We start from the raw sequence: 18,662 nt of genomic DNA, 5'->3' as shown, positions 1-18,662 counted from the left end.
TTCTTCCTAGAATTTGATTCCATGAAATTCAGCTGATTTTTTTTCCCCACTAGTTAAATTTTTTAAAAATTAAAGCTTTTATTTTCAAAACATATGGAAAGATATTTTTCCAACATTGGTCCTTGCATAGTCTTGTGTTCCAAATTTTCCCCTTCTTCTCCCCACTCCCTCCCCTAGATGACAAGAAATCCAATATATGTTATATTTATGTTAAACCCTATATATATACACATACACAATTATCTTGAAATTCAGCAAATTTGAAAAGTGAATGCATATCAGCCCCTGGACTGTGGGTACCAGGTTGAACACCTTCAGAGGGCAGTGGGATACTAGTAGGACAAGTCTCTTGAGACTTGTTCAGGGCCACCTAGCCAAGTCACTGAAGAGCTGTGTGATCTTGAACAAATTGTTTCACTTTTCAGCTCAACTTAAGGTAGTGTGATGTAGCAGGAAGTCAAGGGACCCAAGCATCTCTGAAACGGGAGGTGATTTTTAAGCTCCCTTCTAGTGCCAAGATTCTGTGATTTTATTCATTTTCCCAGTGACCTATAGGATCACAATCTTTTTCCCGGCTCAGAGGGCCCAGTCGTGGCCTGAACTCTTGGTTCTAGGATTCTGGGAGGGGGCGACTTTCTCGGTTAAACTTTAAACCTGCAAACCTGGAGAATGGCCGAGAGTTAGAGGTGAGCTCATATGCTTCAGAGGTGCACCGATGAGCTCCCCGCTTTCCCTTCCCCTTCCCCCTCCTGTTATGGCATGCCCCAACACAGGTTACACCTTGCATGTCTCTGCAGGCTGGGAACAGACTTGACAGGGTTGGGTCCTGGCACAAGGCCCTGGACTCCAGGCATTTACATATCACCCCACCCCATCCTCCCTAATCTTTCGGCCAGTTCAAAAGCTGCTTCTTGAGTCCAGGCTGGGCTGGAATTTGGAAGCAGGGGGGCAGTGGGAGGATTTAAAGGGCTCCTTGGTGAGAAGCAGATCATCAATCACATCTGAATTGGTTCTGCCACCTTGAGCTGGGCACGTTGCCCACCCCACAAAAAGCAGTCTGTTCAGCTGTTCCCCTGGGGGCTGTGGAGCATGGGAGGAGAAGGAACAGGGTCTGGGCTGGGTGTGCCACGTTTCAGACGCCACGGTCCAGCAGCCTGCTGGGATTCTAGCTGCCTACGGTGAGCATATACCCTGGACCCTTCCCCTCTGAACTGAGGTAGGGTTTCGGGGCCTTGAGAAGAACAGCTGTTGAGCAGCATTCAGGCCAAGCTGCCTGGCTGTTCCCAAGGCCATCACTCTCTAGGCTGTACGATAATGGGTAAAGTAGATAACTGTAATGTTCTTCATTGTCACTATCTATACAATGAGCATCATCCTGGTCTTAGGAAGTGCTTCAGACAACTGAAACCAGCTGTGCCCTCAAGTCCTAAGTGCTCTGAGGAAAAACAGGCCTGGCAAACAGAATCTCTAGCCCCGTCCTGGTGTTCTGAGCCTAGCACTGAGTGATGAGGATGCTGAGAATGGTAGGACCTTGTGAGGATGGATAGCCTGCTGTTTTAAAGGTTGAGCTGTGAGGAGAAGTGGGAGGCTGTGACACAAGTGGAAATTCTGTACCTTCTCTCCCCTCCCACATATGCAAAGGTCCATTGATCTGCTATATTTTTATGCTAGGGAAGTTAGGGAGTGATCATCCAGGTTCCCAAATAGGGTGATGTCACCAGGCAAGTTAGAGCTGGAACCATGGTTAGTTAAAGTTCTCTCAATCCAACAAGTCTGTCCAGAGATACCTTTGGGGCCAGTCACTGTTTAAGATTCAGCCTAAGACTGGGGAAACAAGACGGGACTGTTGACCCTTTATTCTGACACAGAAGTGTAATGAAGAGTAGTAGATTTGGATCAGATGACCTAGATTCTGCCTGCCTACTTTCCTATTACTTGAAAATTTCCCTCTGGGAACTTCAGTTTCTTCTAGAAATTGATGGAATTGGATTAGATAATCTATGAGATCTCTCCCAGGAATCTATGACCTTTCTGCCCTCAGGCTGGTAACATGGATGTAGGAATAGAATCGTAACCTCTGAAGGCCTTTGAGGCTATTTGTGACCCAAGGAAAGTAGTCTCAGTGGTTACATTCAGGATGAATTTCCTCCTCAAAGGCATATCCAGGGCAGATTTTTCACTGCAGGTTGTTTTTCCCCTGCCCTTCAACAGGCATCTGATATATTTTATTTTTCTGTCACTTCAGATTCTTGGGGAATGCAAACATGTTAATGGTAATATAAAATAATGATAGTGATCTCATATTCATAGAGCACGTACATCTATGCGTCTGGTTACATGCTTGGTATGGTGGTGAAATGGTTATTTTCTACAAACTTTGGCAACTCAAAAACCTCAGAAAAAGAAATTATGCTCAAGTTGAAGCCTCAAAAGACAGAAACTTCCCAAAAGGTAAAAATAAATAAATAAAGCAAAACCACAAAAAAGCCTCTATGAAATAAGAACTTCAGTGCTCCCACTCCAGTCTCTAAGCCCCTCTATGTGGTAGACACAGGCAGTACAAGGAACTTCATATGCTTCAGAGTGCAGTTTTTGGGAACCTATGCAACTGTGGAAGGTAGAAGAGGGAAAGACAACAAAATGAGGAGTGAAAATGGAGACAAAGTCCTTTGGACTTTGAGTCTTTCAGCCTAAAAGTAGATAAGCCAATTGCAAAGGCTTGTGAAGACAGAAAGAATGAGTAAAACAATAACAATTGTTATTTTATGAAGAAAAATGGACCCAAGTTCCTTGGTCAAAAAGATGTTTACAGACTACCCAGAAGTCATGAAAAAATTAGGGGAAAAAACTTCTAGAATGGGGTAAAAGAAAAATAAACTTGTAGAAGATATTAGAAATCAAATTATATTAGAAATTAGAGCTCAGCAGAACTTAGATTTGAGAGATTTTTTTTCAAAGAAAATAGAAGCTCTGAAAGAGAAAAGAACTGATTTAGAACCTAGAAGCAGAAAAAAAAAGTCACCCATGTTAATCAAATAAACACATGCATTCTATGTAATTTAAAGTCATTGATCTTGAAGAGAGGATATATACAAACTGTAATATGAGGACTATAGGTCTCCCAGAAGAATGGGAGTATGAATTTAAAAGTATAAATATCATAATATAAGAAAACTGTCTAGAACTGTCAACTATCGACAATAAAGCACTGATAAATTGAATAATTGGGTGGTGTCAGGACAAAAACCAAAACCATGCTTTAAACAATTTCAATTTCAATACCAAACAACATATTTTATAGTCACTCAGACTATAAAAAAAGACTTTTAAATATGAAGGATTGCCAGTTAGACTATCCTAAGGTTACTGCTCAGTCACAAGAAATCAAAGGAAGAAATGGAATAGGATATTCCAAAAAGCAAATGACCTCAAGCTGCAACCCAAAAAGGAGTGTCCTAGTCACCAATGATATGGATCTTTTACACAGGAGCTATTTGATACATTCCTGCTCCAAAGGCCCCATGATGAAAATGCTTCCCATCTCCAGAGAAAGAATTGATGAGCTCTCAGTGCAAATTGAAGCATGTTTTTTTTTTTCACCCAATTTTATTTTTCTTACTTTTTTTTTTTTTTGCAACATAGTTATTATGGAAATGCTTTGTATGACTTCACATGTATAATGGTTATTATATTGCTTGCCTTCTCCCAGGTGGAAAAAGCCACTGGAGAGACAATTTAAAACTGAAAATTTTTAAGTGAATATTAAAGAAAAAAATTGCTACAAGTATCCAAGTAAAGGCTGGGTGACTACATGCTAAGACTTAATAGTGAGGAATTCTTTTAAGTATGGATGGTTTAGATCAGGGATTCTCAAACTATGGCCCTTGGGCCAGATGCAGCCCACTGAGGACATTTATGCGGCCCGCTGGGTTATGGCAAATGGGCTGAGGGGCAGAGACAGAGTGTGAGGTTTTGTTTTTACCATAGTCTGGCCCTCCAACAGTCTGAGGGACAGTGAACTGTCCCCCTATTTAAAAAGATTGAGGACCACTGGTTTAGATAGTTGCCAGGGGGGGCAGCTAGGGGGTGCAGTGGATAGAGCACCAGCCTTGAATTCAGGAGGACCCGAGTTCAAATCTGGTCTCAGACACTTAACACTTCCTAGCTGTGTGACTCTGGGCAAGTCACTTAACGCCAGCCTCAGGAAAAAAAAAAATAGTTGCCAAGGTCCCTTCAGATTCTCAAATTCTGTGACTCCAAGCCTATGAGAGAGGAGATATAGAAGCCTTCAGTAGGAGTCAGGACCCAGGATAAAGGGACAATTTGGGATGACATAAGAGGTCATAACACCAAAAATAGTACAACCTATCCTTGGGAACTGGATATGATCGTGGAAAAGATAAGAGGTACAAGGACTTGAGACACAGTGATTCCTGTATCATTGCTTCCTTAATGAATAGCTATTTCTTTTTTTTTTTTTTTTTTTTATTCATTTTTCCAAATTATCCCTCCCTCCACTCCCTTCCCCCAATGGCAGGTAATCCCATACATTTTACATGTGTTACAATATAACCTAGATACAATATATGTGTGTAAATACCATTTTCTTGTTGAACATTAAGTATTAGATTCCGAAAGTATAAGTAACCTGGGCAGACAGATATTAGTGCTAACAATTTACATTCGCTTCCCAGTGTTCCTTCTCTGGGTGTAGTTGTTTCTGTCCATCATTGATCAACTGGAAGTGAGTTGGATCTTCTTTATGTTGAAGATTTCCACTTTCCATCAGAATACATCCTCATACAGTATTGTTGTTGAAGTGTATAGTGATCTTCTGGTTCTGCTCGTTTCACTCAGCATCAGTTCATGTAAGTCTCTCCAAACCTCTCTGTATTCCTCCTGCTGGTCATTTCTTACAGAGCAATAATATTCCATAACCTTCATATACCACAATTTACCCAACCATTCTCCAATTGATAGACATCCATTCAACTTCCAGTTTCTAGCTACAACAAAAAGAGCTGCCACAAACATTTTGGCACATACAGGTCCCTTTCCCTGCTTTAGTATTTCCTTGGGATATAAACCCAGTAGTAGCACTGCTGGGTCAAAGGGTATGCACATTTTCATAACTTTTTGGGCATAATTCCAGATTGCTCTCCAGAATGGTTGGATTCTTTCACAACTCCACCAACAATGCATCAGTGTCCCAGTTTTCCCATATCCCCTCCAACATTCATCATCATTTGTTCCTGTCATCCTAGCCAATCTGACAGGTGTGTAGTGGTATCTCAGAGTTGTCTTAATTTGCATTTCTCTGATCAGTAGTGATTTGGAACACTCTTTCATATGAGTGGAAATAGTTTTAATTTCATCATCTGAAAATTGTCTGTTCATATCCCTTGACCATTTATCAATTGGAGAATGGTTTGGTTTCCTATAAATCAGGGTCAGTTCTCTATATATTTTGGAAATGAGACCTTTGTCAGAACCTTTACTTTTAAAAATATTATGAATAGCTATTTCTAAGAGTGAGGTGCTCCAAAAATTAGGGAGAAAATATCTATCTATCTATATCTATATACAGTAACTTAGAAATTAGATAAAGAAGGTAAAATTTTAAATTTCAGAAGCCTTACCCTCATGAGGGCCAGACGGAATAAAGAAGGAACAAGTAAAGGAAGAAAAGCAGAAAGTAGAATTCAGAGAAGACTGGAAGAGAGGTAATGAGGAGGACAGAACAAAGGAAAAGTTCTTAGAAAAGCATTCAACTAAAAAAGAATGTTTTTTAAAATAAGCCATTAGAGAGGAGGAAAAAGTTTGAACTACACACTTACTTGGACTAGAAAAAAGGAGGGTTAAAAGAAAAGAAGAGGAAAGAAGTAAAGATGAGAAAAGAAAGGGATAGAGTAGAAGAAATAGTCTCTAGAAATAGACTAGATTCAAAGAAGCATAAGCAGAAGGACAAAATTCTAATTAAAAAATTAAAACACAAACCTGACTATCATAACTTTAAATATGAATGGATTAAACATAATCCATAAGACAAGAGTGAGAGAATGAATGAAAAAAAATAACAATTAGCTGTGCACAAGAAACAAGTCTAAAATATGAAGACATGGAATAAAAAGTATAGGCTAGAACAAATTTTTCTTTGCATCAGATTATTCACAAAAAAAATCAAGAATTGAAATCATACTATGAGGAAAGCAAAAATTAAAATTCACATTGTCAAGAGAGATAAACAAGGAAATTAAATGATCAATCACTGACAATGAAATTGTGTCAATGCTTAAAAGTCTACAAAATGCTTTCCTCATAACTGTAATGTAAAATATTGATTATATTCATTTTACAGATATGACTGTAAGAGGTTAGGTAATTTGCCTTATATCATATAACTAAGAAGTATTAGAGCTGGAGTTTGAACTCATGTCTCTTGACTCCAGGTCCAGTTGGTCTATTTACTACACTATTCTGCTTCCTTACTTAGATAAAATCTAAACGAGAAGAGAAATCTGTTGAGGAGAAACCAGAATTCATCCCCAAGCTCAATAGAAATAATTTTGGATTATCTTCACTTTAGATGAATGATGCCATTATTTCCCCTTTACCAAAATAGCTCATTGAGTTGATTATGAAATCAAGAAACAACATGCTGACCAATGAGCTTTGCCTCTTTGTACAAAACATCCTGTATTTGTATGTGAAAGGCTGTTAGGGATAGAACCAGGAGTTAGGAAACCAGGGTTTTGGCCTTCCTTCTTCCATTTACGCTGTGTCCTCTTGGGCAAGTCATTGACTGTTAATTTCTTTATCTGTAAAACCCAAGTACTTTTTTTTATATATAGTATTTTATTTACCAGACATATGCATGGATAATTTTACAGCACTAATAATTGCCAAACCTTTTGTTCCAATTCTTCCCCTCCTTCCCCCCAACCCCTCCTATTGATGGCAGGATGACCAATACACGTTAAATATGTTAAAGTAAATTAAATACAATATATGTATATATGACCAGTTATTTTGCTGTACAAAAACAGTCGGACTTTGAAATAGTGTACAATTAGCCTGTGAAGGAAATAAAAAATGCAGGCGGACAAAATTAGAGGGATTGGGAATTCTACATAGTGAAAACCCAAGTACTTTTGAACAGAACCAGTACTGTATGTGAATATATTTTGTTAGATTATAAATGGCTATATATGTAGAAGGGATTATAATTTTTTTTTCTCCCAGGGCTGAGAGCATAGTAGATTTTATTAAATAAATGTTGTTTCACCAGTTAAAGTGAGCAGATAATGATACTCAGAGAACAAAGGACAAGTAGCATTGGAGAGAACTGGGTTATTTTTCCATTCTGTCATAGTATAAGATGAGTACCATCTTATACTGAACTACTACATCTCTTTGACTTCCAGTATCCTCATCCATAAATTTTTCCCCTAAGGGAAGAGGACTTGAGGGGCAAGATCTGAACCTTTTGTTTCACTGACATAGGGAACTCCTAGTGTGGGAAAACTCCCTCCACCAATTCAGATTGTCAACTTCTGACAGTTGTTTTCCTAAATCACTGAAAGGTTAAATGACTTGCTTACTGTCTATACTTACTATATGTATTTGTGTAAATGTATATCTGTACTTACCATAGTTAATATAGTATGGTCAGAGCCAGTACTTGAACTGTAGGGCCTTCCTGTCTTTTAAGGCTAACTCTCTAGGCCTGCTACGTTATCTTACCTTTCTTTCATCTACAATGTAGGAATGATAGGTTCTTGCACTACCAGCTACACAGGGTAATTGTGAGGAAATAGCTTTGTAGGCAATAAAGCATGGAATAAAAATAAATTACTAGTTTTATTATTGTTAAAACTAGTTCTGGTTCTCATTAGTTGGGTAACGTTGGAGAAGAAAGCTTTGATGTTGTGGCCCGGGATTTCCTCTTTTTTTTTGATGACAGGGTAAAACTAATCGGTGTTTCTGATTACTTGGGTGTGGAACATTCCGAGCTTGAACAATATTGATGAGGCTATATTGATAGACTCCGGAGTTGCTAATCTTGACAGTGGGGAGTTGGGGGCAGAGATTCAAGAGCAAGGGGGGGGTTCTTTTGTGTCATAAAGCCCTTTGGCAGTCTGTTGAAGCCATTGATTCTTTAGTCATATTTTTAAATACCTAAAATAAAACAAATAGGATTGCACAGGAAGCCAATTTTATCTCAAGATAGATCCAGATTTAGACACCCTCTCCAACCAAAATCTATTCATGAACCCCTTATAGGACGACTTCTCTGGGAACTCCTGATTAAAACCCCCTCCTATTCTAGAAATGTGGAAAAGGAATGAGGAAATATTGAGTAAAAGAGAAAAAATCAGATCTGCTTGCATTCCACTCCAAGTAAATTCTCTGTCTCTGTCCCACTCTCTCTCTCTGCCTCTATCTGTCTCTCTCTCTCCCATACACACACACCCTATTCTTTCTCTCTGTTTCTCTTTCTTAATCTCTAAGTCTCTCATTCTCTCATTTGGGCTTTGTTCTCTTTAGCTCTGAGCTCCCAGCCAGAGACAACACACCAACAGCATACCTCAGCAGTAAGGGTCTTTCTATCTTCTCGGACAATGCTTCCCTTCAATTCCCCTACTCTCTTGCCAACCCTTTTAGATATGAGCATTCCCTCGATTGAACCATCTGGGTCCAGTGGCAAGACATGGATCAGGACAACTGGAGATGGCTCTGGATGAAATAGGAGACCTCGGGGGTAGAGGAATTAAGAATCAAGAAGCCAGAAAACCACAACCTTGTTTCTTTATAAGCTCCAGGGAAACTAAGGAGGCGGGGAAGAGAGGGAGTGCTGTGTGGTGTCCTTGATGCCCCTTGTCCCCAGGACTCTTCCTGATTTGGGGAGCAGACTAAGGGCCCCTTCCTTTACTGGCTCTAGTTTTTAGATGCACTAATACATGTATGTGTTTTTTTTTTTTTTTTTATCCTACTTAAATCCTGTGCTTGAAAAGTCATTTAACTTCTCCAGCCCAGGTAATGCTCTAAGACTATTAAATTATAGGACAGTTGCAGATCTGCATTGATATAGGGAATTTCTTCACAGGGATTCTCTATAACAGTAAAATCACAGATTCACATGGGAAATAACACCCACCAAACATTTCATCACGTTAGTAAAATCTGACTGCTTTTCCCCTCATCTCTACCCTCAGATTTGGAGCTGATTCTCATTTCCAATAAGCCACAGTCATCGGGCATTAAGGGAGATCCACCCCATGGGCTCTACACTGCTTCGGCCTTAGGAAGTGTGTGTGTATGGCAGAGGATCATAGCATTTTTAAGATAGAAGAGTTCTTAGAGGTCTCTTAGTCTAGCCTCTTTGTTTTTATAAATGTGGAAACTGAGCCTCAGAGAGGGTCAAGTGTCTTGTCCAAGATTACAAAACAATGGCAGAACCAGGGCCCAGGTCTTTTTTTTTTATTTTTTTTTTTTTCTGGGTATACATGTACATTAATTTTAATACATGTTTCTTTATGATTTATGTTGGGAGAAAAAAATCAGAACAAAAAGGAAAAACCACAAGAGGCGGGGAAAAAAAGTGAGCACAGCATGTGTTCAATCTCCATAGTTGTCTCTCTGGATGCAGATGACATTTTCCATCCAAAGTTTACTGGGATTACCTGGAATCACTGAACCTCTGAAAAGAACCAAGTCTTTCCAGTTGATCATCACACAACTTGCTCCCCATGTATAATATATTCCTGGTTAGGGCCCTGGTTTTTTGACCCTTGATTCAGTATTCTTTATAATCTACTTTGCTGCTTTCCTTAATGGAATTGCATTGGCTGGAAACTGAGCCCAGATCCCCTTTCCAGGAGACACTCATTCTGCCGCTGCTGAAGCAGATTCTGAGAGGAGCCTGTGGCGGCGGGATTGGGATTTGAGGTTGGCAGTGTCTTGAGACCCGCCTCCCTCACTCCCAGCACTCAGAAGCAGGATAGAAAAAGAGAGACACCTTGCCTGAACCCGAAGCAAACCTTGGGGACAAGGGGGACAGGAGGGCTATCTTCCCCACCTCTGTTTCAGGATCTGGAATCCTGAAAAAAACCAGGTCTATCTATCAAACTAGCTAGTGCGTGTAAATCATTTTGCCGATTGCTAATATTATTTTTGCCACCTAGCTCACTTGCTTTTTTCCCTTTCACCAAGAAGAATCATAGGGCAGAATAATAAAGTAGATGCAGGGGGCTGTCCAGCACCATCCCCAGAAATGGTTCTTCCCATCTCTGCCCCACACCCCTCTGCTGGGCCTGGCCGGGGGCCTGGGGCATCTGGGACTCTGCTGCCTGGCCGGGGATGCCAGCTCGCCCACTCCTGAACCTTCTCTAGCTGATGGTTCCCACAGTGCAGGAATCCAGCGGTTCCTTGCCAACACAGCTGGGCTCAGTCAGCCTCCTGCTGCTGTACTGCTTCGATGGGGGAGGGCAAGGTCAGGGGAGGAACAGACAGAAGGACCCTTTGGGGAGTAGAGATGGTGGGTAGCAGATAACCACCGCCTCCAGAACTCGGGGGGCCTTTTTTGAGCTGGGGCTGGTGATGCTGGTAGGGGGTGTTGAGTCACTTTGCAGTAATCTCAGTGGGAGTTGAGGGTTCTGAAACACAATGCGTGTTTCCCCTTTTCCTCTCGTTCCTTTTGCATGTGGCTTTCTAGACCATGTGTTGGTGATGACTCAGCCAGAGCCTTATTTGGTTTTCTTTTTAACCACTCTCTCCCCTAGGTTGGGTTTGGCAACTTCCTGCCTTTCCTGTGTTCTTGGGCTTCTTAGATTTCGAACCAGAGATTCCCTTCATGATGGGAAAAGGAGGCTCTTCCTTAAGGCCCGACCAGCTCAGAGGGATAGTCCTGTGGACAGCAAGCTTGCCACTGCAGGCTTTCGCATTGTTTGTGGACAGGGAAGGAAGGGGGAGAGGACGTCTCTGCTCTGGTGCTATGTGGGCTCTGCAGGGAGCCCCAGATAAGCATGTGGCCACTGCCTGGATGTGGTGGGAGCAGGAGAAGGCCGAAGCATGGCGGGTCCCCTTGGTGGGATTAGGGAAATAGCAGTAGCCCCTGGGGCTCTCACTGAACCCCTCTCTCCACCCCCACCCCCCATGCTCTCTCAGCCCATAGGATGGAGCCTGAGGAAGGCTCCTCCCAGCTGACTGTCTCTCTCTTGGACAGGTATTCCCGAGGATTCCAAGGTGGAGGGCCCAGCGTTCACCGACGCCATCCGCATGTACCGGCAGTCAAAGGAGCAGTACGGCACCTGGGAGATGCTCTGTGGAAACGAGGTGCAGGTGAGGCTCTGGGGGCAGGGCTCCAGCCTGTCTCCGGGTTTGTTCCAGCCGGGAGAGGCTAGGGAGGTTTTGAAGTAGGAAGAATGGCGGGAGAGAAATGCAGTTTGACATCAGCTGGGTGAGAAGCCCCCATGGGGATCTGCGCTTGTTCTTGTACCGCTTGGAGCTGAGATCCACCCGCCTGGAGGGCGCTGGAAGAGAGAGCCCAAACACAGGGGGGACTAAGAGACCGTTAGCAGGGCAGAGCGTGGGGCTGAAGGGGATGAGAGTTGTAATGTGGGGAATGTAAGGGCTGGGCTTCAAAGCTGAACTTCACAAGCCGGGGAAGCGCGCTTACACAGCAGCCAGTCTGAAAGCCTGGGCTTTTTCGTGGCCTGTGTGGTCTAGCGGTGATGTGTGTGGTCTGGGATGCAGTAAGGTGCCCGAGAGGGGCTGCTCGGAACACAGCTGGCTCTTTTGTGCACTTCTTGGGGAATTGAGGTTAGGAAGGGCATTGCTAAGCCAGAGGCGGGCAGCCAGGACGGTAAGTGGCCTAGTGCCTGGGTTACACGAGAAACAGGGAGGCAGAGCCTGGCAGAGACTCAGACGGGACACACATCACTGAACGCAAACGTTAAAGGCCGACATGTGCAACCAGAATTAGACCGATCCTACTTGGCCCCAGAGGGAAGAACCAGGAGCACTGAGTGGGGAAAGGTTAACAAGAGGCAGATTTAGGTGCAATGTCAACAGGTGCTTCCTAGGCAGCTAGGTGGCGCAGTGGATAGAGCACCACCCCTGAAGTCAGGAGGACCTGAGTTCAAATCTGGTCTCAGACACTTAACACTTCCTAGCTGTGTGACCCTGGGCAAGTCACTTAACCCCAATTGCCTCAGGAAAAAAAAAAAGGTGTTTCCTATTGACTGGGGCTGGGTAGGCCACTTTGAGGGATGGAGTTGGGGGGGAGCAGAACTCCCTCTCTGGTCTGGTCTTCAAGCAGAGGTTGGGTGACTGTTGATTGCATGTGTTGTAGCAGGGATTCTCCTTTTTGGAGTATACAGCAGGAATAAAGAGTTGTTGAGGTCCTTTTCAAATCTAAAATTCTGTAGTTGTGTGACACATGAAAGGGAATCATGTGGGATGAAGCTAAAAAGGCAGCTTGGGGCAAGACAGAAGATAGTAGGAAGCCACTGGAGATTTCTGAAAAGGAGAATTATTTTTTCATTCTACATTATTAATAGAATTAGGGCAGCTTGGTGTTCCAGTGGATAGAGAATGGAGAGAGTGGAGAAGACTCATCTTCCTGAGGTCAAATGTGGCCTCAGACACTTAGTAGCTGTATGATCCTGGGAAAGTAACATAACCCTGCTTGCTTCAATTTCCATATCTGTAAAGTGATCTGTTGCAGAAATGGCAAATCCCCTCCTGGATCTTTGCCAAGAAAACCCCAAATGGGATCACAAGGAATGACTGAACAACAACAACAAATTAGAAGTAAATTTGGTAGCCTGTATAAATTGGTGTGGAGGGAGGAAACCCCAGAATGTGGGAGCCTGACTCAAAGGCAATTGCAATAGTCCCAAGTGAGAGGAATCCTGAATTAAGGAGATAATGAGGTTGGAGAGAAAGAGACCAAATGCATCAAAAATTGAAGAGGTAGAAGCAACAGGAAGGAGTTCATAAGATGTGGAAGATGTCGGAGAAGGGAAAATCCAAGAATGATGACTCCAGGATTTTGAGTGAATTGAACCAAATGTATAATGATGGGTCCAGGGCCTGTTGTATTTCCAGCTTAGCAGGTTGTTAGGGTTATATTTTCCTCTCCCTAACTAATGCTAATCTGTCCTTATTCCTAGGCCTATCAGAGAAAATCTGGTAAATATAATATCAATAATAATATCAATCTCACCTCTATTTTGAGGTCTTCAGAATCCTCTGGCTACTATCTCATAGAAAGTAGTTGAAGCATAACAGAGCACCCGAGAGTTTAAATGAGCAGCAATCTTAAACTTTATTCCCGTAAATCACATCTACCCTGTGACCTCCTGCACATACCTTAGTGTCGACTTCCCAGTCCAGGCTCCAGGTGGAAAGAGGAAGGAGAAAAAGGAAAAGAGAGGTGCTCCTTGTCTCGAGCTTAAATAGTCAATGAGGTCACAGACACAAGCCAATCAACGATGAAGTCTACATCCTGAACTTGACCGAGACTTCAGAGCGAGATCTAGGTTCCCCCCATGGGTGGAGGTCCCACCCACGAAGGAAGTCCCTAAGTACTCAACTCTTAAGCACATCCGGGGATAAAGACCATTGGTCCACTTACATCTCAATTGAGCTTGCCTGACCTTGGACCCTTACAATAGGTCAATTTGAGCTTCAGTCATAAATCAGTCATTTATTAAGCACCTAATATGTACCAGGCACTGGTTTTGGAGATACAAAGAAAGGCAAAACATACAAATAAATAAAAGGTCCCTACCCTCAAGACGCTTAATTCTAATGGGGAGGCAACATGCAAATAATAAATTATGTACAAACAAGATATCAGCAAAGTTATTGTTGTTCAGTCACTTTTCAATTGTGTCCAACTTTTCATGACCCCCACTTGGGGTTTCCTTGGCAGAGATACTGGAGTGGTTTACTATTTCCTTCTCCAGTTTATTGTACAGATGGGAAAACTGAGGCAAACAGAATTAAGTAACATGCTCAGCTAGAAAGTGTCTTGAGGCCATATTTGAACATAGGAAGAGGAGTTCTCCTGACTCCAAACCTATCTCTCTATCCACTGTGCCACCTGATTGCCCATATCTACAAAGCAGACAGAAGGAAATCTCAAAGGGAAGGCACTAGGAGTGAGGGAAACCAGAAAAGACCTGCAGAAGGTGGGATTCATGTTGTTTTAAAAGGAAGCAGGGAAGCCAGTAGGTGAGGTATAGGAGGAGAGAAATCGAGGGATGGGGGGCGGCCTGTGCAAAGGTCTGAGTCAGAAGATGGAGAATCACATGTGAGGAATGGCCAAGAAGGCAGATGTGCTGGATTATATGGTTATGGAAGAGAGGGAAGTATAAGAAGCCTGGAAAGCCAGGAAGGAGCACTTTGAGAAAATCCTAACGTTATCTGACCATTTTTCTCTATTTGTCCGTCTCTCCGGGGCTTTGCCTCTTTCTCTCCAGATCTTGAGCAACCTAGTGATGGAGGAGCTGGGACCTGAACTGAAGAGTGTGATAAGTCCCCGAATGAAAGGCAAACCCCAGGAGAGGCAAAGGCAGTGGATTCAGGTGGGCACAAAGCAGGCAGTAATCCCAAAGTGACTTGCAGGGTCTTGCCTCTCTGAATAGGACTGCTGGGGAGGAGCTCCCTAAAGGCTTCTCTCACCTCCAAATGATGAAAACCCAACACTTCTCTTATTCCCTCTACTCTCCTTGCCCTGGTGGACCTTTCTCCAGGCAGTTGCTTTTCCTCAAAAGCCTGGGAGTCTGTGCCTCCGTTGCCTCGGGGCTTTGTGCAATAGCAGTTTGATTTAATCTGATAATAAACCTGTGGAGAGGCAAGATTGGAGCCTTTGTTGTGTCACTTCACCCTAGAGAGCACAAGATTGCCGGAAGATATAAAGTAAGAAGCTGTGGAGGATGCCGAGCAGGGCTCTGTGGGATCCACTGGAAACAAAATCTTGGGCTAAGTGGATTCTCTTTATAGACCACAGAGCACCTTCCCCTCCATGCAGACACAGAAAAGGGAATCCCTCTAAGGCAGTCCTTGGAGAGGAATAACGACTGCTGTTTTGTTCCCCTAGATCTCCGATGCTGTATACAGGATGGTCTACGAGCAGACCCAAGCTCACTTTGAGGCCGTGGCCGCCAAGTGTCAGATGGCCCGGCCAGCCATGGAAGGCACCATCCGCACAGATATGGACCAGATTATTACCTCCAAAGAACACCTGGCCAGCAAAATCCGAGGTACCGCCGGTTGTGAAGGCAGGACCATGAGCCCTCTCCACAGACCCCTCCTCCACTCCATCCTTGCCACTCCCTGGGTCCTTACACCAAAGCACTGGCAGTGTAGTAGAGGCAAAATTGAAATCCTGAAGGGCCCAGAAAGCATTTAGTTCTTAATTTTGAAAAGCTGATCATTTTTGTGTGTTTATTTGATATCTTGAAATTTTGCTATAGTTCCTAATTCTGCGTCAAGCAATTCCATCCCCTGAAAATTCTGAAGCCTTTGGAATAGATCTGCAGCATCTAAGGGCTCCTTAGTCTAGGACCAGGAATCTTGAGCTGCATCTGGCTGAACTTCCTTATTTTAAAAATGAGGAACATGCTGCCTAGAAGCAGTTTGCCACTGTCACACAGGGAGTAAGTAGCAGAGAATAGAATGTGAACTCAAGACCAGGCTCAACCTGACTACTCTTTGGGACTTTTTGTGCCAAGAAAGGCAATGTGTGATTCTAGTTTCAAGGAAGATTTCCTGGAGAGAGGGTGCATTCTAAGGAAGAATATGATGTACCCAGAAAAGAACTGATTGTGTCTGAATACAGATTGAAGCATTCTCTTTTTCTCTCTCTTTTTTACCTTAATTTTTCTTGAGGGTTTTTATTTTCATTAGGATGGTAGATATATGTTTTCTTTCACAACTTTCTTTATGGAAATGTTTTGTATAACTTCACATATGGTTTCTTCATTGTGGGTGGGAATAAGGGAAAAAACCTAGAACTCAAAAATTTTAAAAACAAATGTAAAAAATCTGTTAATATAACTGGGGAAAATATTAAATTAATTTTTAAAGAAGAAAGATTATGATGGAAGGATAAAGAGAAAGCATTCCAGAGGGAGGGCATGAGGATGTTTTAGAATCACTTAATTTTTTTTTTTTAGTTAATAAATTCCAGGATCTACCAATGAAGTAATAAAGGCAGGGCAAACTCATGTCACTTAACAGCTATTCTCTTAAAATGAGAAGCCCATGAGTCTTTTCTCAGAATCTTGTTAAATACATTAAAAAATACAAAGAAATAAATTATTTTGAAATGCTGTTATCAGAATTAAAAAAAAAAAAAAAAAAAAGCTCGTGAATCCTCAGTTAAGAACTCCTGCTCTCACCTAAAGTAGTTCCAGGTGAACAAATGATGGATAACTGGGACTTGGGTAGGGAGGACACAAGCAAAGGAAGAATTTGACTTTGTCACCTAATGCTAACACTGATCAAATCCATCTTTCTTGGTCTAGCTTTTATCCTCCCCAAAGCTGAGGTCTGTGTCCGAAACCATGTGCAGCCTTACATCCCCTCCATTCTGGAGGCCTTGATGATCCCCACCAGCCAAGGCTTCACTGAAGTTAGGGATGTCTTCTTCAAAGAGGTCACGGACATGAACCTGAATGTCATCAACGAGGGAGGGATCGATAAGCTTGGAGAGGTAAAAGCCCACGAAGCCCAAATAACTGGCAGATGAGCAACCAAATAGGGCAAAAAACGTCAGAACTGGATGAAGCCTTAGAACACACACTATTAACACAGAATTAGAGATTCCAGGGGGAGGATTGTGGGAAGAGAGAGGGGCCTTATACAACATAACATGGGTATCAGGGGAATAAATTTTTTTGCATAGGATATGAAAAATTATGGTATGGTGAGAAAAGCATTTAAATAAAAATTATGAAACTTAATTTTTCATTCTGGCCTAGCTACCAACTTGCCAAATGACCTTGGGCAAGGATATTTCATTAGGTCATTTCCCATCTATAAAATGAAAGAATTAAAATAGATGGTATTTAAACTAAAATCTAGCTAGAACTTATTTTAAAGTTTCCAAAGTACTTCACAAATTTTATCTCAGTTTATACTCAACAACCCTTGGAGATAAGTACTGTTATTATCTCCAGATGAAGAAACCCAAGCAAACACAAGTTATACCTGGCTCAAGATCCCATATTAAATAAATCCCTGAAGCAGCATTTGAAGTCAGTTCTTCTTGATTCTAAGTCTAGCATTTTATCCACAAGGCTACTTTACTGCCTTTTCTGGGGGTTCAGGTTTATCTTTGTGTGAGATCCTGCTGGTTTGTGTTTATCGCATTTTGAAACAAAGTAGCCTCCACAGATGTCTCAGCCAGAGGGGTGGAGGGGGTCAGATGCTGCCCAGGGGAAGGGCAATGCATCATATTCAGGGCATCTTTGTCTTCCCAGTACATGGAGAAGCTTTCCCAGCTGGCGTACCATCCGGTCAAGATGCAAAGCTGTTATGAGAAGATGGATCAGCTGAAGCTTGAGGGGCTGCAGCAGCGGTTTGATGTGTCCAGTGCCTCTGTATTCAAACAGAGAGCCCAGATCCACATGCGGGAGGTAGGTGCCTTGAAGACCTAAAGTCACCCCAAAATTTTCCCTCCCTATATTTGGAGACTTAGAGAACAGGGTTCATAGCAGAGGTCAGAAAAGCATATTTTTCTAGACATTGCTCTTGGGGTTATGGGGTTTTGGGGATAATTACTCCAGATATTATGAAGCTGCAAGTTTTGATTGGTTGGGTCTGCACTTAGAGTCTAGGAATTAATAAATAAATTCTGGTGACTTGATAGAGATGCTCTGTATCAAGGCTTCTTCACCTTTTTAGTGTCATAAACCCCTCTGGCAATCTGGTGAAGCCTCTGGAACTCTTCTAGAAAAATGCTTTTAAATATATAAAATATATAGGATTACAAATTCTATGGAAGTGTGCTTATTGAAATATATATATTTTAAAAGTTCATTGAATTTGGCTTAAAAACCTTTGTTCTGTATGCTCATTTAAGACAATTTCCCATGTCAAGAAATGCTGTTGAAAGAGTGGTGTGAAGGTGGGGACAGAATTTAAGGAAATTTTATTCCCCTTGGACTTTATATTCCCCAAGAGCATGCTTCCTTTCCTCTACTTTCTCTTCCTTTTGTTTGTATATTCTGACTCTCCAGCCCTCTGTATAAACATAGCAATCTTTATCAGAACATCACAATCAATGCCTTCCATTACTTGGGGGTGATGATCTTGTCTCCCAGCTTTACCGCAGCAGCATTTCTTGTGTGGATCCTTTACCACCCCATCCCTACCTATCTGCCATCAAGGTCTTAAGTGAGAGGGGTAAGAGGTACTATGTGAGGAGGGCTTTGAATATTCAAGAGACAAGAAGGTTCAGAAACTTGGAAGCTTTAGTCAACAAGCATTTCTGAAACACTGTGTGCCAGTCATTATGCTAAACATGGAGGATTAGAAGAAGAAAAAACAAAAACATCAGTCCCTACCCTCTCGGAGCTTCCATTCTAGTGGGGGAAACAACATGTAAATAACTAGATTCATGACAGAGTGGATGGGAGGTAGGCTGA

General features: G+C 42.3%; 1 protein-coding gene across 1 annotated transcript in view; it reads left to right on the top strand.

Moving 5' to 3' along the window:
* NIBAN2 (niban apoptosis regulator 2) overlaps positions 1 to 18,662 on the top strand; it is a 99,452-nt gene that overhangs the window by 73,737 nt on the left and 7,053 nt on the right. Inside the window, exons 6-10 of the mRNA XM_074293690.1 lie at positions 11,225 to 11,340; positions 14,490 to 14,594; positions 15,110 to 15,272; positions 16,539 to 16,726; positions 17,496 to 17,651. Of these exons, the coding sequence (XP_074149791.1) occupies positions 11,225 to 11,340; positions 14,490 to 14,594; positions 15,110 to 15,272; positions 16,539 to 16,726; positions 17,496 to 17,651 (728 nt within the window). The remainder of the gene's footprint in view (positions 1 to 11,224; positions 11,341 to 14,489; positions 14,595 to 15,109; positions 15,273 to 16,538; positions 16,727 to 17,495; positions 17,652 to 18,662) is intronic.

This window comes from Sminthopsis crassicaudata, chromosome 2 (assembly GCF_048593235.1).
Source record: "Sminthopsis crassicaudata isolate SCR6 chromosome 2, ASM4859323v1, whole genome shotgun sequence".
Taxonomy (NCBI): domain Eukaryota; kingdom Metazoa; phylum Chordata; class Mammalia; order Dasyuromorphia; family Dasyuridae; genus Sminthopsis; species Sminthopsis crassicaudata.
This window is presented reverse-complemented; position numbering and strand designations above follow the sequence as displayed.